This window comes from Chiloscyllium plagiosum, chromosome 15, assembly GCF_004010195.1.
Source record: "Chiloscyllium plagiosum isolate BGI_BamShark_2017 chromosome 15, ASM401019v2, whole genome shotgun sequence".
Taxonomy (NCBI): Eukaryota; Metazoa; Chordata; class Chondrichthyes; order Orectolobiformes; family Hemiscylliidae; genus Chiloscyllium; species Chiloscyllium plagiosum.
This window is the reverse complement of record NC_057724.1, coordinates 30,741,266-30,763,708: the sequence shown is the minus strand read 5'-3', so window position 1 is coordinate 30,763,708 and position 22,443 is coordinate 30,741,266. Positions and strand designations below refer to the sequence as shown.

General features: G+C 39.5%; 2 protein-coding genes across 8 annotated transcripts in view; one reads left to right on the top strand and one right to left on the bottom strand.

Moving 5' to 3' along the window:
* zgc:66447 (SLAIN motif-containing protein-like) overlaps positions 1-3,059 on the top strand; it is a 38,444-nt gene extending 35,385 nt beyond the window's left edge. For 2 of the 3 annotated variants that reach the window (XM_043704609.1, XM_043704608.1), the window contains one exon: positions 481-3,059. In XM_043704609.1, the coding sequence (XP_043560544.1) occupies positions 481-547 (67 nt within the window). In that variant the 3' untranslated portion in view covers positions 548-3,059. The remainder of the gene's footprint in view (positions 1-480) is intronic. The other variant, XR_006313764.1, reaches the window with a different exon arrangement.
* Positions 3,060-4,917: 1,858 nt separating this feature from the next.
* sybl1 (synaptobrevin-like 1) overlaps positions 4,918-22,443 on the bottom strand; it is a 31,093-nt gene continuing 13,567 nt past the window's right edge. For 4 of the 5 annotated variants that reach the window (XM_043704615.1, XM_043704614.1, XM_043704616.1 and 1 more), the window contains exons 7-8: positions 20,460-20,552; positions 10,351-12,603 (exon numbers count right to left, since the gene is read on the bottom strand). In XM_043704615.1, coding sequence (XP_043560550.1) covers positions 12,535-12,603; positions 20,460-20,552 — 162 coding nt within the window. In that variant the 3' untranslated portion in view covers positions 10,351-12,534. Of the gene's footprint in view, positions 7,046-10,350; positions 12,604-20,459; positions 20,553-22,443 lie in introns of those variants that run through there. The other variant, XM_043704617.1, reaches the window with a different exon arrangement.

Here is a 22,443-nt window from a genome sequence, read left to right as displayed (position 1 = left end):
GTACTTGATCAACTTCGTGCTTGCCATACTAACTTGCAAAAGATTTCCACCTGTCAAAGCTATATTTTTGCCCACTTGTTTTCAGCCATTATTGCCAACATAGCAAATAAAATTCTGAAGGTGAAGAAATTGAAAAGTCAGGGTGTGGAATGAAATTTGGAAATGGCAAAGAATGCAAATAAAAAGTCAGGTAATTGGAGAATATTCAGATAGTCATGCAATAGACACATAGCCAGCTGATTTGAGATGGATAGACATAAAAGAATATACATATAGGTAAAAGGAAGAGGAATGGGGATAATGTTTTTTTTTCTCATTTAACAGACTACATGCTAGTTGGAGACTGATCATTGCCAGTTGATTCCTATCAGTATTCTGGGCACTCCTGTTGGTTTGCTTCAACAAAGTGTTTGTTTTTGTGAGCTTGTCTGGGTGTTCGATTACATGATTTGGAACTAACTGAATTTCCCTTATTATCAGGACATTGCAACTCCCGAAGACACACAGCACTGTGACAGAAGACAAATGGAAAGAAGGCTGTTATTGAGGAAAGCCCAAAGATTCGCAAACTGCTGGCACCTGATGAAGTGAAAGCCCAGCTGGCTGGGCAGAAGTCCAATTTAAATCAAACGAGAGAAAAATTCAGTTTCTGGTAATGAACAATATTTTGTAAAGACAGGTTTTAGAAGTCAGAGACTGTCTGTGCCAGGATTCTGCCTCCTGGGCTCCTGTTGATTGCATCATCAGCCCAGTTATATGAAGTCAGGTTGTGTCATGTAGGTATCTTTAAATCCACTTTACATATTTATGCATTGCAAATCCAAACTCTCCAAACTGATCTTGAACGTGAGGTAAAATTATGTAGTACTCAATCTTTTAAAGAGCGAAATCAATCACAATTTGTCTTGATGCTTTAACATCTAATTTCTTTATCATTCCTTTCTTAAATCAATGCACAACAGAAGAAGGCAAGAAAATGAGATCAGTGTTTGGAGATGTCTGTAGTTGCCAAGTGCTTGAACATTCCTTTGCTCAGTTCTATTCGAAAGCTTGCAATTTATTTAAAGGTTGGTTCATAAGAGCCACATCATTTTTTTTGTATGTGGTAATGTTGCAATTGATCAAACTATATTGCATGAACATTAGGAGTCTATCTTTCTCAAGTACTTGTTGCATCCTGCAGGAGCAGCTGAGAACATTGTTTAACTTTGTAAGTTGAGTATCTAATATCCTTACAGCGCTCCAAATGTGCAATGTTTAACTAAACTTGCCTACTCCCTTAAGGCGGTGCTTACCAATAATTGCTTTTCAACAAAGAACCCATTTTAATGCCTTGTGGTTCAAGTGAAAGTTTGGATGTGGGGATTTAGGGGTATAGATTGATGAATGGGATCCCACATGGCGGATATATATTGGTGGGGTATAGTGTTTAAAACTGCTGAGAAAATTTCACGCTCACTTTTTATTGGCTGTGGTTCAGAGGCAATTGAGCCTCCAAACAGGCTATTGAGGCATGTCTAGCAACAGGAAATAAAACCAATTAAAAGGGGACCTCAAAGCTGTCAAAATACAGTTCAAGTTTCGCAGCCACCTTTGCCTTGGAGCTTGTCACCCCAAAATCTTGTGAACTCGCTAGGTGTCAGTTTGGAATGTCCCTACCCCAAGGTACAAAAACTTACACCCAAGCGTGTTGAAGTGAAAATTTTAACAGTATTTCTTGTGATGTGGTGCAGTAAGTTTAAAAGTTTCAAGAACATTAAGTTACTGATCCTGTCAACTACTCCACTAAATCTACTGTAACATTTGAAATGATGTAATAGATCCTGTGTTCTGTGGTGGTGGTGATCAATTGCTGTTAGTTATTCTTCCACAATTTCCAGCTACTGCTAATTTGCCTGCTGTACCAAAAATCAACTGACTTTTTTTTTACCTTGTGCAAAGATACTGCCTGTGCACTGAAGGTCAAATGTCTCACGTTTGCACAGTGAATGTTTGATCTCTGGACATGTTTTCAACTGAAAGAGAAATTGACTGCATTGTAGTTGCATGGCACCTAATGTGAAGTTGGTTTGCTTCAGAAGAAGATGAATTGAGATAACCTTTGTAAAACCTAGAATATTTGATTGGGAAAGGGGAAAGAAAAATTTCAGCCCATCAGTCTTTCTATTTCTGTAAGAAATTGAAGTTTTCAGTTAATTTAAATAACTCCAAAAGAGAACACTTTCAGCAGTATTCTATAGCAAGTTTCAATAGTAAACTGCTAAATACAGGCACACAATCCTTTATCCAAAATCTTCGGGGCCGGTTTTCGGATTTCAGAATAAATGACATTTTCACAGTGAAATTTAAAAAAATTACCGAACAGCAAACCCATGTGTAACTAGTACGAGCGCTGAGATGCAGTTGACGCCTGCCAGTGCTGAGCCACGCCATCATGTCACATTTGAGTGATGTGGGTCGAGTGGGTGTGGAGTTTGGTCACCTGTTCACACGCCAAACAACCTTGATATGCAGAAAAAAACTTTACAATAAAAACGCCGGATTTCGGAATTTGAGATAAAGGATTGTGTACCTGTACTATACTTTTAAATTAGTCAGCAGTATGCCCCATTTATATACAATTTACCTGGTTGGTTGGTTCAATTACTCTATTTCTTGGAGTGAGGGAAAGTATCAGTTACATACTGGTCAGCAGCAAACCGGTTGAAGTATGGGATTGAATCTTCAAAATATGTTTCTTATGCAATTAATCCCCGTAAGTTAGTAGTAAGGTCTGTGCTGTGATGTGAATTTTATAATTTCCATTCTCAAGCAGCTGATTTACCCAACTAGCTTGTTTTGAATTTTAGTTCTTAAAGGACATTATTGAAGAACTTTTGAATTTGTGATTACGGAGTCTTTATAAGATAGAAGTGTTAACAGTCTGTTTATATTCAGTTGTAGACTAGCATGAAGTCATGTATGTGTTTTTATTTCCTTCCTATGCCAGCATTGATTGGGTAAGTGTCAAAGGCATTCCATTTGAATTTCTTTATTAAATTAAACTTTTTGAATGAAAATTTCTGAATGTTTTATCTTTTTGATGTGCAGCAATTACGAGACTTGTTTTTATACCCTCAGTTGGACTTCCAAATTTTGCTACACTCAGTTTCTGACTTAAATTCCTTTGTATTGATGGGAGAGTGAGGAAACCATTGCCACCGCAGTAAGCAAAATAGCTTTGTTTCCATTTATTCTCTAGTCTTGCTAATGTTGGAAGGAAAGGCTGCATTATTGCCCACATGTCAAGGTTGGATTGCAAGGCTTCTAGTGGGCCTTTTCCTTTAACTGTTACAGTTCTTGTGGCATTCTGTCAGTGACATACATGGGATCTTCTAAGATATTGACTGAGCATTAGTAAAGGAATGGCAAAAACTCTTAAGACACTACGGTGTACCATGACATTGTGCTTATCATCTGTCATAATAATAGATGTTTAAATGGGCATTGTGTATAATCCACCAGTTCAGCAAAAAGTGTGATTATAACACAAGTTTTCTTTTGACATTCTCATTTTCACTGTGCAATTGTTATTTCAACAGCAAACCAAAGATTAACTATATCATAGCACCAAGACTTTAGACTTAAACTCTTGGGCTTCTTGCTCTAAATATATTTTTGGTCATTATGTCTATGTAAATCTGATCTCAACTGTTATCTGCTGCATCTCTAATCAGCACGTTAAATATTAACAGGAATATCTATCCTGTTCCTCAGATGCTGCCTGTCCTGCTGTACTTATCCAGCATCACATACTTGACTGATCTCCAGCATTTGCAGTCCTCACTTTCTCAGTCGATTCAACCTGTTGCCAGGATATTGTGGCTATTCAGTATCCCAATTCCATTTGCCAGCCTTGATTCCATATCTGTATGAATCAAAATGGAATTTGCACTCATTTGTATGAAGAGCAACATAATAAACAGTGCCAGAATATTGCCAGCCTGTGAAATCGTGCAGGTCAGCATCAAACCATCTCTTTTCTGTTGACTTGGTACTAATCGATTCCACAATGTGGAAGGCAGGATGGGTCTGTGATGCACAAGCAAAACAAAAATGCATATGTCTGATTTTCATGACCACTTGAAGCCTGTACTTCACTCGTCATGAACTGTTGTAATAAATGTGGTAGCAATATGTATGCAGCAAACAGTCAAAAGGCAATGTGAAAATGACCAGAATTTTTTTTGGTGGTATTGATAAAGAATTAACATTGGTCAATTCATCGAGAATAATTTCTCTGCTTTAAAAAGTGTCATGGGAATTTTTATATCTGTATGAGCAGACAGTCTGAACATTTTGGTTTTACACTTCACTTGCAAGATAAACTCTCTGGTGTTCTGTCAGTCCTGCAATGGCTTGTCAGTCTTGATTTTGGAACTCCAACCCCAAAGTGAAACTTGAACATTAGACTTATGACACAGCCAAGAGTGCCACCAATCTGAATCACAGAAAATTAAGTCTGTTAACCTACTAACTGTCAGACATTTTCCTGCATTTTTCTAATATTGTACATGCCACAAGCTATCCATAGGAGTTTGCTCTCACTGCCTCATTAGAAGCCATACTGTGGAACGGTCTGCAGGTTGTCTCTTGTCTCTATCACATTCGCACTTGGTGGAGACAAAGGATGCCTCTGTCTGCAGTGGCTAAGGAGATGGGGCAAAGAGACTTGAGTGTGTGGGCTTTATCTGCCCATAGTATCAAATTTCTGATTGTACTAATTTTTGTCCCCCTCCCTCTCTATATTGGAATTAGAATTGGGGCTGCAATTACATGGAACAACTGTGCAATGCTAAGGTGTCTCAGGAGAGCTAACGCCAAACAAATCAAACTTTGTACTCTCAAAATGCTGCTTGGGTTAAAGGGTGTTATGTCAGAGGTTTGGCTTTATGGAGATGAAGGACCAATATCTCTGAAGATTGCCTAACTCCAGGCAGGTAATGAAGCTGACTGCTATGCTGAAATAAAACTTTACATCATGGAAAATCTTAGACATCCAGAGCCCATGGCAGCAAATGTGATGATGGCACCTCTTCTCATCTGGTGCATTGTAGGTATCGTTAAGATAAACATGGCATATGAAGGATTTCAAGTACCATCCAATGGTTCAATGTATTGGAAGTTTGAACAGTTCAGGCCAGTGACCATTTTTCTTCAGAGTCATAGCTATATTTCCCCAGGTGGAGGGGAATCATTGATCATACCCACATGGTTATCAAGACTTTATTTGCAAACAGGTGATTTTCTGAACAGGAAGTATTACCTAAATGCTTACATTATCTGCATCCGCTTGTAATGCAGGTTTGCATATGGGTTTTGGGAAGCTGCCAGGGTGCCGACATCATTAGACAACCCTAAAGCCCTCCATTCAGGTCACATGAATGGCATTCTGGTTGGCTCCAAGGTTGTACCTTTTTTAAATTTACTTATTCATGGATGTCATTATCTGGGTCGATGTTTATTGGTTACAAGGGGTACTTACTTGCGACATTGTCTCTGAACCCAGTGCACAATCCCAGAACAGCTTTATTTTAAAAAAAAAAGTGGACCAGCTTTACTGTATGCTAGCAAGGGTGACCAACTACCCAATTTTATAGGAATGTCCAAAATTTGATTCTGGGTTGTCTGTTTTCTGGAATGCTGTTTGTCCTGTACTTTTTGATCATTTGTTACTTAATTTCCTTTTAACCCACAGGAGTTCTTATGTTTACCTTCGTGTTTCAGCTCCTTGTGACAGATATGTCTATTCTATTTCAACTACATGTGCAGTATTATCACCATGAGGATATGCAAAGGCAATCAGTGCTCATCCTTTGTACTGACTCTCTCCAGTGATTCACGAATATCGCTCCTTATTCAGTGGAGGATGCCATGTGTTCTTGTGACACAAAGAAAGCGTGAAACTTTATTGCTGGAACAGCACAGCAGGTCAGGCAGCATCCAGGGAACAGGAGATTCGACGTTTCGGGCACAGGCCCTTCTTCAGGAATCTACACAAAAGAGCCACTACTACGATGAATGGGTTTCTTTTTGTGCAGAGCATTGTGCTGTATCTGTAAACTCAGGTATTCACGCAATTTATTCTACTGCTGAAGCAATTTCCCTCTTGACAGCAGAGACTAGGCATTGGCAAGAGATCTTTTGTGAGACCTCTCCTCACTTCAAGTCAGAGCCACAGCTGTCAATACCTTTGTTACCTCTTGCACATCTGTGCTGTACTCACCATATTATAGCATTTGTTACTTGCAGCAATAGGTTTAGTTTGATTTGATTTATTGTAGTCACATGTACCTGAGCTTTGTTTTGTGAGCAATACAGGCAGCTCATAGGGTGCTTAGAGTATGACATGCAAGCACAATGAACATTAGCAAGTTCCATGTTATTGTAAGTTAGAGTCCATTCAGCAGCCTAATAACTGCAGGGAAGAAGCTGTTCTTGAACATGTGTGTGTGTGTGTGTGTGTGTGTGTGTTCGTTCAAACTTCTGTAAGTAAGCATTACTAGAATGAGACAAGTAGTTGGCAGCCTTTCTGCGGCACTGAGAAGTGTAAATGGAGTCCATGGATGGGAGGTTGGCTTCTGTGATGGTCTCTGTGCACACGACCTTCTGTAGTTTCTTACAAACCTGGGTAGAGCAATTGCAGTACCAGGCCATTATGCACCAGGATAGTATGCTGTCTTATGGTGCATCTGGAAAAGGTGGTCATTATGCACGTGCTGGAATTCCTAAGCCAGCTGAGGAAGAAGAGGAATTGTTAGGCCTTTTTGACTGTTATATCTATATGGAAGTCCAGGATAGGGTTGTCAGTTATAGTCATTCGGAGGAGCTTGACGTTCTTGCCCCCGCCACCTCAGCTCTGTTGATGTAGTTGGGGGCATGTCGTCCTCCTTTATTCCTGAAGTCAATGATCTGTTCGTTTGTTTTGCTGGTGTTGAGACCAAGACCTCTATCTCCTCTATGTTCTGACTCATCGTTGTTTGATATCCTTTCTATTTTTTTATTCCTGTTTGTATATAATTTTATTACAAAATTACAAAACATCTTACAAAAAGGAAAACTTAACATTTACAGCAATTTTACAAGGGAGAGGAGCAGCAAAGCCAGGCCCCAAACCCTACCGTTCAACCAGTTACAGGGAGATGAGGACAACCCTCAAATCCCAGTTCCACATGTGAAAAGACTGTGACAATGACATTTGCACATGTAACAATACTGTTACATACAAAAGTGCAGACAATACAGACCCAGCAAGCCCCTATCCCTCCCACACCTTCAGGCTCTCAGTCCATCCCATGCCCCTTCCAGTTCTCGGTCTGCCCTGACACACCTTTTGACCACCTCTAGGCTCCCACTATTGAGGGTTATCGTGGAAGAGGTGCAGTTGTCTACCTTTTCTGATTGCGGTCTGTGGTTTAGGAAGCTGAGGATCCGGTTGCAGAAGTGGAGCAGATACCTAGGTCCTGGAGTTTTGAGATTAGTCTGGAGGGGATTATAGTGTTGTAGTCTGATGTAGGTGTCCTTGTATCCAGCTGTTCCTGGGATGAGTGTAGTGGTAGGGAAATAGCATCTACTGTGCCTCTGTTTCAGCAGTAGGCAAATTGCAGGGGATTGAGGTGGAAGTTGTGAATGGAGGGTGCACTGTGTTAAACTATCTAAAATTGGTATTTGAAATCCCCTCAACATTTTGTGTAACTAAAGCAGTCAACTCTTCCTTATCTGTTGCTGGACCTTGACAGAAGTAATTGAATGAACAGCTAATTCAGTTTAATCAACCCCTCATGCTTCCACTTCCCTTTTTGGATTAGACCTTCCACTTGTGAAACTTGATATGGTCTGGGAAACGTCTTGCCACTGGTGACCAATCTGTATCCCATGGCATTGTTGACAACTGGCATCACTGTCTATATGAATGGCACTCCACTTCCTGTGCATTGACTTTCTTTGGCATTATGAACAATTTTTTTCTAAGTCCATCTGTGCACTCTGTCCCACTTCACCAATTACTAACCAGAGGGTTCAACTCATCTGTATTAAATGGAGTGCATTGCCTGACCTTTTAATTTTTACTTCTATATACTCTATTCATGATCACACTGGATTAATAAGTCTCATGAAGTGGATTTAGGTTTTCAAAACCATCTTGCCTCTACCAATAATTGAGGTTTGCTGGATGTCTAACACCTACTGGCAACAGGAAATCTGTCCTTTGTAACATGACCAGGTATACCACTGAATCATGGCATAAATATTACTTATGATTTTATTGTTGTTGTCTCAATTAACATAGACCCCTACTTTTATCTTGTCTACAACCTACCTAAATATTGCAGTCTTTAGAATTGATGTTGGCAATTTGTTGAGATGCCATTAGCTACTCACCATCCATAATAGGCTAATTTCTCACCTGGCCTTAATCAACTTACCCTCATGAAATCCTAGTAAAGCTGTAAGTGAAATGTTCCCATCAACCCCTATCCTGCTGAACCATCCAGCCAACTGTAGATGTAAAAAAACAAACAGCTACTGCAAGTCTGGTAGCAATGGAAAGTTGTCCAGGCTTGCTTGTAGTTTACTGTGTCTCTGTCTCTGTTGCAGTCAATCCATTAATATTGGAAATTACCCCATGACTTTATTTCAAAAGTAAGTTCCCAAAGTGAAAGATTCTAATTCCAACCCTGGGCCATTTTAGAACTCTGAATACGTAAGCATTTATTTTTCCAAATATCTCCAGACTGCCCTTCAAAAAAGTCAGTATATTTGAAGACAAAGCAAAGGTTGTTACAAATGTGTTTTGATATTCTGATAGTCATACCACTAATCATATAGGTGTTAACAATTTGTAGGAATGGCTTGATGTTTTTCAATTGCTTGCAAAAGAACATTGTATTGTATTGAATTGACAGGGTCCCTTGAAATAGATTTAGGGAGATGGTTTCCAAAGTGCTGGACTTTTCTTTGGACTAACAAAGATATTAACTTTGTCCACAGATGTTGCCAGTCCTGAAAGTGTAATGTTTCAGCTCCAATGGCTCTGCAGAAAAAGATACTGAATTTTTAACAATAAAGTTTACTGCCTTTAACACTGAATTTACTTGTTTTCAATCTCCCCCCATCCCAGCCTCAACCCTGACTCATCTGCCCTCTTGACTTGACCTACCTTCACCCACCTATCACCATTCCTATTGATCTTAGACCCTTTCTCTCTCCCCAGTCCTGAAGAGTCCTGCCCCAAATGGTGACTTCCTTGCTTCTCGCAAACCATATTATCAACTTTGACTGTCCAGCATCTGCAGTAACTCAGTTTCTCCAGGTTTTTAAATAGACTCTGCAAAATGGAATTATAGTTTACCAAAGAAAATAACAAATCTTAAACATTAAATTGTAAGTTCATGTTGATTTCTGGGGCCTGGGATATGAACCCAAGTCCCTCCAGCTTCAGAGATACTTAAGTGGAAGGGATCAGTTAGCAAAAACTTTAAAACAGAGCTGGAGACTGGAAATTCCCAGTATTACTTTCACTGTCTCTTCTGGGATTGGAAGTTACTAAACAGAAAAGGAAAAGTGAAGCCAGTCAGGAGCCAAGAATTATTTTGAACTAATTCAGAGAACTGAAGGGTAATCTCCAAAGGCTGCTGGAACAAAAGGCAAGTGTGCCTTGTTATACTAAACTAGTTGTGCTGTGCTTTAAACTAGAAGTAATTGACAAAATTGAACTTCCAATTGATATATTAAAAGTAATTTATAAAAACCATCTATAGAAATTGTCACAACATCTTAAAGCAATGTAGTCATTTTTCATCCTAGTTAATGTCAAGGTATAAGCATATACTTTCAGTGAGTCATTTTTCACCCAATAGATATGACACTGATGAATGAGAATGATCTTGAAATTTGAAACTGAATGCCACTTCAAACAGGAATCTTAAGGTTGAACTTTGATACAACTCTGGCATGTAATTGTCCTTAAAGTCCAACTTTAATTAAACTGCAATTAATTTGAAATTGAGTTGGTGTTGAACTGCTTGTATCTTGCAATTTGTTTACTATATTAAGTGTACAAGTGGAATATTAGATGTAATAAAACCTCACTATGAAGTGAGTTTCGTTTAAACACCAATTTTACCAAATTGAGTTTAATGACCAATTATGTAACTGAAATGAAAACATTTCAAAAGCTGGTTTAAGTGCACAAATTGGACTGCACTCACTATCATTGGAAAAGAGTCTGGATGGAGCCTATTCTCTAACTCCACACGTATTACATTTAGTTGCTGTAGAGCACAAAATTTTAAAATGCAACTACACAAGTCATGTTTAAACAATTTATTTCTACCATTCAATAATGCAAAGTACAAGAGCAAAAGCTTCTTATACAGCCAAAGTTTATTACAAATGATTAATATTTTAACAAGAGCAAGATTGATATTAATATATTTCCACACAGTTTTAAAACTTGAACAGTGATCTGAATGCTTATCCTGAGGTTAGTGTGGGGGACAGGTGTAATTTATTCAGAGGCCATTATTTCACATGAATCTTCTACTAGCAAAACTTATGAACAGTGAAGGATTTCAGTAGATGAGTTGAGATGTAACTACGACTTAAATTAGTGACATCTAGATTTGTTTCAATCTACACAACTACTGAAGATACCAGATATGCATAAAGAGTACCAAGGAACCCAAGCATAAATCTTGATTAAAATAGATAATACTTAATCTTAAAGATTTGCACCAGAGATTACATGTTAACTCAAACAAAGCCCTCCTGTAAATTTGTGCTTGTTAAAAGGCAAAGATGTAATTGCACAAATAAGTTGCAGTATTAAATGACAGCCCATTGAGCAGATTCTTTAGAGGTGGGGGTTCAGTAATAGATATGCCATTAAAACAAAACTAAAATACATACATAACAGGTGAGGAAAGTGTTGCTTTGGCTCCAAATGTGAGAATCCAGTTGCAAGTAGGCTAAGATTTATATTTAACAACAGCTGTAGGAGTTAATATTTATTGATACTTTGATGCAACCCTCCCATCTTGTTAATCTAATAGTGATAGAAACAGTACAAATGCTGCATTTCTCTTGCGTGACATGGACCAACTTATCAATAGGAACCATTCTGCACAGCATTTTACCCAAGTATTTGGCAAGGCAAACCAAAACAAATGTAAAAAGTGATTTTTTGGATTCTTATAAGGATTAAGAATGCAGTGTTAATGTAAGCACAGGGAACTGAACTGGGTTGAGTTATTCTAGATAGGAACTATACAAGTTCCATCTCATGGACTGAGCTTCACAAAAATCCATATCCCACATATCTGATCATCATTCTTATCCACAATCATCCAGTAGTTCACATCAGAACCATGGAGGTGATGTGCTTCTCTTGAAATAATGCAAATCCAAATCAGATGACATGAAAAGACAGAGCCACCACTTTTTTTAAAAAAGCCATGAGTCCCTGCATAATCTCCAGCCACCAAAGGATACAATTCCAAAATTATAGGAACATATGGTTTAAAGATTTTAAAAAGGTTGCTGCCTTGGGTCCAGAAACCACAGTGGAGGCTGTTTTTGAAAAATCCTGTTCAGTTTTATAAAACAATAAAACTTCAAACTGAAACTCTTATTTTGCCTGCAAAGGGATCAAAGCTGCACAAATACAAATGTGAACCATAAAAAAAAACTTTACAGATTTGGCTAACAAAAGCTCTACATACAGCAGCGTTATAGTAATCATTTAAGTAACCCATGACAGGTGTGTACCACATTGCTATAGTAGATTTGTTGGGATGTACTGTACATAATACTGGCCACATGACTGGCATAAGAAACATATTTACATTTTTACATTGGTCCAGTAAGGATTCCCATTACTACAGCATCCATTCAAATGTCTTTTTGGTTAATACCATCCCTCAATTCTGGAGTTATGCAACACCTCAAACACTTTCCAAAATGTTGCGGAATGGAGCTATTTAGCATTACGGTTCCCCAATTTGTATTGAGAACACAGATGGTCAGCTCCCCTGGATGATTCAGAGGAAGCACTGGTATTATTTGTTTCTGCTCAGACAAGTTATTCTCATTTTACTGGGGAAAAGGAGGGGGGCACCAAAAGAGAAAAGAAAGGCAAATCACAATTGACCTCATGCTTCTCTAAACATCTCCTGCACACAATTTTAGAAAGTGCTCAACAGGTTGATTCATGTCAAAGTAATGCACTATATTAATTTTTAAAAATTAGAACATTTATTTCTCAACTGAACACAATAAAATGAATTATTTCAATTGTAATGCAGTAACTCCTTCAGTTAATATGAAAAGTATAAAAATGTCAAATATAAGGCAAGCAGAAACTACAGCCTTTCAATGCATGGTATTTGGAGAAAGAAGATGAATTTCATGTAGATCTCCAATGAAATCTGCATACCAGTGGTTAAAACTAGATTGCTCCATTTTTCCTTCCAGCGAATAGACCAACCACTCAACTCATTTCTTGATGCAAGTTGGCCATGAGAGACCACCACATGCTGCTGATACAATGATGTAAACGACTACCTGCAAAAGATTGTTTGTTTTTCAAAGCAAATCTGCACTGCAGGTTTCATTCTCCTCCTCCCAACCAATCATCCTCAAAATAATACACTTAACACTTCCAAAGATGAACAGTACAATGGAGTGAAAAGATGGTCCACAAAAAAGGTGAAATCTGAATGCACATTTTCGAAACAAAAGCACACGAATTGATAGTGCAAGCAAAAATAATATGATTTATTAATCAGTTTAGAGAAATGGCTGTAGAATGTCACATTAGGACTTGAATATGATAAGGGTGCATGACATTTAGGAAGGACAAGCTGGGAAAAGGTGGCTTTGTCAGTTTTAAAAAAGCATCGACCCAGCAGAGTGGGTTAAGTTCAAGAAACTAGGATGTAGAAGCAATTTGGGGAGAAATAAGAAATGATAAAGACAGGAAATCACTTCTGGCTATGATGTGCAGGCTCCCAAATAGTACAGCAGATAAAAGTAGTAATTGGACCTTGCCAGAAACGTGTGATCATGTGGGATTTTAATCTACATAGAAAATCAGATGAGCAAAAGATAGCCTAAACAAAGAATTCCTAGAATGTTTTTGAGTTGGTTTCTTGGAACAGCACAATCTGGATTCAACCATGCAGCAAGCTGTATCAGATCTGGATAGTGGACTGAAATTGACTAATATAATTAAAAGTTTTACATTTAAAATAGAATATTTCTGAATCCAAAGAAATACATTCAAATGGGAAAGAAAGCTTTCAAAAGGGGAAACCTACCATCTTTGGTCAACTTGAAAAGTTAAAGAAACCATCAAATTTGTAGAAAAACCATGTAATTCTGCAAAAAAAAAATGCAGAAGATTGTATAGAATATAAAAGACAGTAAGAATGGCAGATTAAGGAGGGAGATTTAGAATGAGAAAAAGCTAATAAAAACAGTTTTTTGCTCCAAACATTGTAAACTAAATGGGCAAGAGTTCCAGCAAGTGTGTGTTTAGGGAATTTGAAAAGGGAGAATTAGGGGATGGCAGATGAAATATTAAAGTAGTCTTCAATAGAGAAGGTAAGACAATATAGTGGAAATATCGAAGTCAGGAAATGGAAGAAAGGGAGGCTAAAGAAATTGCACAGGGCACTTTGTTGGAACAGCAGGCCTACAAGGCCTTGGTGGATTTCATCCTAAAGAACTGCCAGTGACAGCTGATGTACTGATTTTAATTTTACAAAATTTCCTAGATCCAGGGAAAGTTCAGTAAGACTGAAAGTTAGCAAATGTAACTCCTACATTGAAAAGTGGAGGGAAACAAAGCAGGAAAGGCAAAGCACTTAACGTTGTAGGTTAATCAGGAAGAGTCACAGTTTTCGGACGGTTAAATGAGTCCAAGCACATGGAGTGGCAGCAGAGGGAAGCAAACCTCGGGGCAAACAAATGTACCTTCCAGATAAATAGCTAAGGAGTAGTGCCTGGATCAAGTGTATTTGGAGGAGTGGTGGCAGCACAGTAAAGCAAACCTGGATGTCAATGGGAGCAGAGTAGACCAGACAACACTGTTCAGAAAATGACAGATCAACAGGAGCAACTGATTGATGAGTAAGTGAATATTTTCAAGCATAAATAAGTCATTACTTAAGCAAGGGTAGATACTTATTTGGTTTTCAGAGAAGTCTATAAAGTTTTTAAAGAAAGTGATTTAGGGGAGCTCAAAGCCATGGTTTGCCCCTCTTGCTCCACATGGGAAGCTGGGCACATTTCCAGGTGTGCAGTAGACTGCAGCTCCTAGAAATGTGGGTTTAGAACTAGAACGGTAACTGGAGACATTATGGAGCATCCAGGTGTCAGACAGCATTGTGGATAGCATGTTTACAGACATGATCACACTGCAGATGAAGGGACCTGAAGAAAGGGAACAGGTGACCACCAAACAGCCCAAGAGAAACAGGTAGGTAGTTCAGCAGACCCAGGGTTTGACATGATTGACAGACGGAAGGAGAGATGAGGTCCTGCACCAAAAGTTCAACAAGCTAGGCAGTAGACTAAAAAGTAGAGCCACTTCAGTTGCAATCTCTGGATTACTCCCAGTGCTGAAAATGTGTTGCTGGAAAAGCGCAGCAGGTCAGGCAGCATCCAAGGAACAGGAGAATCGACGTTTCCGGCATAAGCCTTCCTGTTCCTTGGATGCTGCCTGACCTGCTGCGCTTTTCCAGCAACACATTTTCAGCTCTGATCTCCAGCATCTGCAGTGCCGCATGTTCATGAACAGAATAGCAAGAATGAATGTGCGATTTAACAGTTGAGGCAGGAGGGGAAGGGTGGGTTTTAGATTCCTGGATCACAGACTGTTTCTGGGGAAAGTAGGACCTGAACAAAAATCTGTCTCCAGCTGAATCAGAGTGGGACTAACATTCTTGCAGGACATTTTGTGCGTGCTGTTGGGAGGAGTTTAATTCAGCAAGGGGAAGGAACAGTGTGTTACTGAATAAGGACACAATCAATCAGAGTAAAACAAATCAAGTCAGGGAGTGTAGCTGTATTAGTTTAAGGGTGTAAAGTAAGGCTGGGTGGTCTTCTTTGCCAGGAGTATCCTAGGTAAAGTGGATGAGTTAAAAGGTGATGGTTCACACATTGAAATGTGATATAGTGGCCAAAGACAAGGACAAGGTTGAGAGAAGGGCAGGATTGGCATCTGAACATTCCAGGTTATGGAATCTTCAGATGAGACAAGGAGGGGGGGGGGGGGGTTTAAAAAAGGCAGCATTGCATTTTTAGTTGAGTAAGAAATGATACCTTGGTGCGTCTATGAATAAAAAAAAAGGGGCAGCCACGCAAGTACGTGTTTATTATAGACCACCCCAAATAGCTAATTATTGTATGTGATATCATTAACATTAACTGGGATAGGTAGTGTTAAGGGCCTTGAATGGAAAGGATTTCTTTAAAACATGTACAGGAGAATGTTCTCAGCCAATATGTAGAGGGTTAACAAGGTGGAGTTTTGGGGAATGGAGGTGGAGGAGAAGCAGTTTGGTGATAGCGATCTCAACATGATTCAATTTAAGCTTATTATGGACAAATAAATAGATAAGTTGCAAAAACGAAGTGCTATAGGAGAGAGCATATTTTAGTAAAAGACGACAGGATTTGGCCAAGGTATATAAGACTCTGGTACGGCCGCATCTGGAATATTGTGTGCAGTTTTGGTCGCCATACTATAGGAAGGATGTGGAGGCATTGGAACGGGTGCAGAGGAGGTTTACCAGGATGTTGCCTGGTATGGAAGGAAAATCGTATGAGGAAAGACTGAGGCACTTGGGGCTGTTTTCACTAGAGAAAAGAAGGTTTAGGGGTGACTTGATTGAGGTGTACAAGATGATTAGGGGGTTAGATAGGGTCGACAGTATGAACCTTTTCCCGCGTATTGAGTCGGGTATTACAAGGGGGCATAGCTTTAAATTAAGGGGGGGTAGATATAGGACTGATGTTAGGGGTAGGTTCTTCACTCAGCGAGTCGTTAGTTCATGGAATGCCCTGCCAGTAACAGTGGTGGACTCTCCCTCTTTATGGGCATTTAAGAGGGCATTGGATAGGTATATGGAGGATAGTGGGTTAGTGTAGTTTAGGTGGGCTTGGATCGGCGCAACATCGAGGGCCCAAGGGCCTGTACTGCGCTGTATTCTTCTATGTTCTATATGGGTAACAGCAACTGCTGGGGAAAATCTACAGAAAAACCACAGAGGGATGTTTAAGAAAAGGAAATGTGGAGGGTACAAGCTCAACATGTTCTGTCAAGACAGATAGGAAGGATTAACATGCCCACAGAACCATGGATAACCAGAGATATTCAGGATACAATGAGGAAAAAAAAGGGGGCTTTTAGCAACTGGGAACAAATCAGCAGAGGCATTGAGAGAACCGAGATTGCAGGATGGAGTTAAAGCAATTATGAAAGCAAACAGGAGATGTAAGCAAGCTCTGGCTAGGAACAGTGGGGAAAATCCTAAGATATTATAGATCAATGGGAAGAGGATAACCAGGGAAGTAGTAAGGACCAAGGTGGGCAATCAAAGTGGATCCAGAGGACATTGGTAAATTGTTTAATCAATACTTCACATCAGTCTTTATCCAACAGTATGACGATAAAGGTATGGAGACCAGCAGTAGAGACTGTGCAGCTATTGAGTAAATTCATATAGGGAAGGTCAAGGTACTGGAGGTGTTGGCAGGCTTAAAAAAAAAATGGACAAATCTTCAGGTCTGAATGAACTGTGCCCAAGGTTGCTGTGCGAGGCAAGGAGATTGTAGGGGCTCTGACCCACATTTTTAATTCCTCTCTGACCACAGGGGAGCAAGCAATCAGAATTGGAGAACAGCTAATGTGGTTCAATATTTAAGAAGGATGACAAAGATAAGCCAGAGAACTATAGACCATTTAGTCTCAGGTCAGTGGTGGGGAAACAACTAAAAAAATTTAAGTATGGCTTGGTCAGGGATAGCATGACCACCTCTGAGGGGAAACAACATTTAACAGGTTTGACTGAACTTTTGAGATGACAATTATGTAGATTAGATTAGTGTAGTTGATACAGTTTACATGGATTTCAGCAAAACCTTTGACAGATCCCATTAGGAGACTTACCAAGGCAGCAAATGTACACGGAATACAGGGTAATTTGATAAAGTGGATTCAAAGTTGGCTCGGCTGTAGGTGATAAGGGTAATGACAAAAAGCTGCACTAGCAACTGGAAACCAATGTCCATTAGTGTGCCACAAGAATCTATGTTGCATCACCTATTGTTATTGTGTATAAATGACAGATGTCTAGATGGAGGGTTGGATTCGTAAGATTATGGATGACAAAGATTGGGTGGATGATTGACCATCCAATATATAACAAGACAAATTGGCAGATAAGTGGCAGATTGAATTTAGCCCTGAAAAGACAGAGGTGATACAGTGTCAAAGGAGTATTTTAACAAGGAAGTATTCAAATGGCATGACACTAGGAAGTTCTGTGGAACAAAGGGATCTTGGGAGTGTTAGATCATGTGATCTCAAGATAGAAATGACATGAGTGTTGGATGGTGAAAAAGGCATAGTGTACACTTGCCTTTATCAATCAAGACATGGATTACAAAAAGTGGTTGATCTTTTTGGAGATCTTTAGAAAGCACAGCTAAAACACTGCTTGCAGTTTTGGTATTCACATTACAGGAAAGATGTGATTGCACTGAAGAGGGTGCAGAGGAGATTCACCAGGATGCTGCCTGCGGAGTACAGTGTACAGTTCTGGTCACCCCATTAATAGGAAGTATATTAAATTGGAACGAGCACAGAAAAGATTTAAAAGGATGTGCCCCTTCTAATAATGTACATCTCAATCTGACTGAGATGTACATTATTACCAGGGGCACAGTGAATAAGGAGTAGCTGTTCCACTTAGTTGAAGTGTCATTCAACAGGGGACACAGGTTCAAGGTGAGGGGCAGCATCATGTGCAAGAATCTTTTACTCAGAGGGTGCTAACATTATGGAACGTCCTGCCTAGGAAGATGATAGAGGCAAATTGCCTCATCCTTTTAAAAAAGTACCTGGAGACCACTTGGAATATCATAACATTCAAGACTATGGGTCAAATTCTGGTAAATGAAATTAGGATGACGGTCAGGAGTTTCTCATGTCAGAGCAGACTTAATGGGACAAAAGGCCTCTTGTCGACTGATTCTATGTCCCAATTTGGAGTTTTTTCAAGTAGTAACCTGCTGTGGGCAGATGCACTTAGATTTCTACAAGGTATTTGGTAAAGTTCCAACTTAAAAAGATATTGTTAAAGTGTGTTAGGAGGTACACCATTGGTACAGATAAAAGATTGGCTAACAGGAAACAATGGGCAAAGCGTCTCTTTCTGGTTGGCACAATTATAATGAGAATTGTGCTAAAGAGATCAATGTTGCTCCTTCAATTGTTTCATTTCTACAAATGACTTTGAAGACAACAATGAAGTATGTTTCAAATTTGGTGACGACAAAGATACAAGGTAAGTTAGTTGTGAGGGCGCACAAATATAATCACATTGCAGTGCCCTTAAGTGAGTGCTCAAACAGAATATTATGTGGGAAGATATGAAATTGTACAACTTAGCAGGATGAATAAAGGAGCAGCATATTTTGGTAATGACAGATTGCAGAGCTAAGTTGTAGAGGGATCTGGGTATCCTAAAGCATGCACTGTAAAAAGTTTATGTACAGCAAGTAGTTAGAAAAGCCAACAAAATATTATTGTTTATTGAGAGGGGGATTGAATATATAAAGGATCAGATGTTTTACTTTAGTTACATCGGACATTGGTGAGAGCACATCTGAAGAACTGTGTATAGTATCGGTCGCCTTATTTAAATGCAATGGAAATATAGACCAATATTTGGAATGAAGGGGAGGCTAGGTCACAGACTACAGAACTCCAATGAATGAGCCTAGCCTAAGAGATGACTGACTGAAACAAGATCTGTCAAGTCTTGAGTGTGGATGTGTAAGGGCATTTCAACTTGTGGGAGCACGCAGAACTAGGGTTTACTGTTTAAAAAGTAAGCAGTCACACATTTCAGACAGATAAGGAGAATTTCCTTCCCTCAAAGGATAGCATATTTTTCTAAGTCTCTTCCCCATAAGCAGTGGAATCAGAGATTATTGATAAGGGGACTCAAGTTAAACATGGTAGGCAGAACTGTGGAGTAATTAGATCAGTCATGCCTTTATTGATTGGCAGAGTAGGCTCCAGCGGCCCAATTCATTGTTCATACTCAAATCCAACTACTGTCCCAGTTTATTCAAACATCAGCAAGGCAATGGAAAATGCCGTCAATAATGCTGTTAATGGCACTTAGTCAATAAGAACCTGCTCAGATTCTAGGTTCTAATTAGATCCACAATTCTTGACCTCATTACAGCCTTGGTCCAAACATTAAAAAAGTGTACTCAAGACAGGAAGTTTGTTACTGCCCTTGACATCAAAGCAGCATTTGACCAAGTGTGACACTGGGAGTAAAGCTTGAATTGGGGAAGTCTCTCCATTTGTGGAGAGTCCTATCTAAACGAAGATGACCATGGTTATTAGGATTAATTGTCTTAGCCATAGGACACCACGGTAGGCATTCTCTCCGTGCAGTGAACCACCATCAATATCTTTATCAAAGACCTTCCCTCCATTAGGTCTGGGGTGAACGTTTGATGAACGTACAATGGAATTTGCAACAGCTCAGACAGTGAAGCAGCCTGTGCCCAAATACAGCAAGATCTGGAGGTTTGATGTTCCTTATGGGGCAAGTAACATCAGCACCACATTAATACTGGGCAATAACCACTGAGTAAGAGAATCCAGTCATCAACCCATCACATTCAAAGGACATTTCCATTGCTGAATTAGCACAATCAAAATCTTGGGTTTAACATTGATCAGAAACTGAACTGGATTAGTCAAATAAATACCATAGCTTCCACATCACCTAAAAAAGGTACAGTGCATCAACACACTAAGCTTTACTAGACAACACCATCCAAACCTGCAACTCCACTGGGACAAGGACAGATACATGGGAACAGCACCACCCACAAGCTGCCTCTGGAGCTAGATGTTGTCGTCACTTGGAACCACACAGATTATTTGCTGTAACAGGGTCAAAACCCTTTGCAAGTTACAAACGGGAAGGAAACACTACCAGTTTTGCAAGGCAGCTGAGCTACTATTTTAAGATCCAACTGTCCAAAATAGGACATTTTGTACTAAGGAATTTCACAGCAGGGAAGCACTGTTCAATCATTAAGTGTTCATTAGTATGCTTTTGTATCTTCTAAACAGTCACATTACAAAGAGAGAATATACTTACAATTGCTACGATGGCGATAATTATTGTCAACTTGAGGTTTTTCATACACATCGCTCTGGCCAGGTTCCTACTGGTGGTTTTAAATGTGACCGACTACAAAAATAAATACACACTACATTTGATTTTTGATTCCAAACAGAATTGAAAAGCAATGCAACATGAATGCTGTGGTGGAAGAACTGGAGGCAAGCATGGGGCAGAAGTTGGTTGGAGAGGTTATTCAGTCACTGTCTTTACTTTGGATGCTTGCAAAACCAGAATAAGCACCATAATAAATGGGCATGTTAAAAAACAAAATACTTGCACTCAAAAAAACACCTTTTATGACGACCAGATGTTTAATGCACTTTAAAGGCAATGAAATACTCTGACATGTACTGTCACAGTGAAGAAAAATTAGCCAATATAAATCTCCAAGCGTTGCTAATGTTTTGCGATATTAAGCTGGATTTTAAAATTGGCCACGACACCAGGATTAAATGTTTTGCTCTTCTGCAGAAAGTGCCATGGGATCGTTTACATCCCCTCAAGCAGAGATGCAGCCTTGGTTTAACATCTCATCTGAAGACAGCACTTCTGATAGTGCTAAACTTCTTTAGTAACACACTGAAGCTTCAGGTCTTATCTCTGTACTCAAGCCCTGGAGTGCAACTTTATCTAGAATCTTGTGACATGATGTGACAATTCTAGTGACTGAGCAACAGATACTCAAGGAGAAATTAAAAAAAAAGCCAAGGCTCAAAGGAAATAATGCACTGACAGCATCATTTTTGACTTCACAACCGATATTTGCAACATAAAATAAATTCCATCTTTTCAAAATAAGATAATAAGACGGTGTGTGTGAGAAGCAGTTCAGAGAAGGATTACTAGACTAATGTGTATTAAGCTGATTGCTTTATGAGGAAAGGCTAGACTTGTCGGCTCTGAATTAAGGACACAGAGGAAACAACTTAATTGCAACATACAGTTTAAAAATCAGGGGACAGACATTTAAAACAAATGAAACAACTTCTTCCATCCTCAGGTTTGAGTTGCTCAGAATTTCCTTCCTTAAAAACAGGGAATGTTTGCAGAATCGTTAAATACTTTAAAAGACAGAGGTAGATAGACTCTAGATTTCCAAGGGGATGAAGGATTATTGGAGACATGCAGAAATATAGAATTTAGGTTAGAATCCGATTAGTCATGATTTTACTGAATGGTGGAGTAGGCTTGAAGGCCAAATGGCCTACTCTTGTTCCTTGTTCAAATATTATATGCAGTTGCCCCAAAAACACTCATTGCAGGTTTTAACTTCTGATAACTAAAATTTTCCAGAGTCTGAGAAAAGATCTGTAGTCAGAGTGGAAATCTAACAATGTTTGTACTTGCAGCTATTGGCTGCTTCTATGGGAAGGAGTGAAGCCACTGAAACAGCTCTTGGAACCTCAAGAGCATGGGTTCCATATCATTACATTGGCAGCTCGCAGGTAAGCAATAGGGAGGGGACTATAAAATTGTAACTTTCACTGTTCTACACAAAAGTAATGAAAATAACAAAGAAACTGAACATATACAGGGGACCCTCGATTATCCGAACGTGATGGATGGGCACTATTTCATTCGAATAATCAGTTATTCGGTTAATTGATTAAATGCCTTTCCTCTGGGGCTCAGTTTTTAAAAAGTCTGCTCCCCGTTCAGGAGACTGCAGAGCCCGCGCCCAGAACTTATCCAACACCGCCCTGCGCCGTCCCGTCTCTCCCCCCCACCCAACACTGCCCCCACCCACTCCCTAACCCTGTACACACCCAACCCCTCTCCGGGGCAGCTGTACTGTACACCAAGACTGTTGTTGCTGCTGCTGCAGTTGCCTTTGGGGTATGTCTCCAAAAAGTGTACACACTCGTGCGCGCGCACACACACACAGCCATAGACCCTCACACAACATTTGGACAGGTTCCACCTTTGCCCTGTACAGGACAATGTTGGAGAGATTATC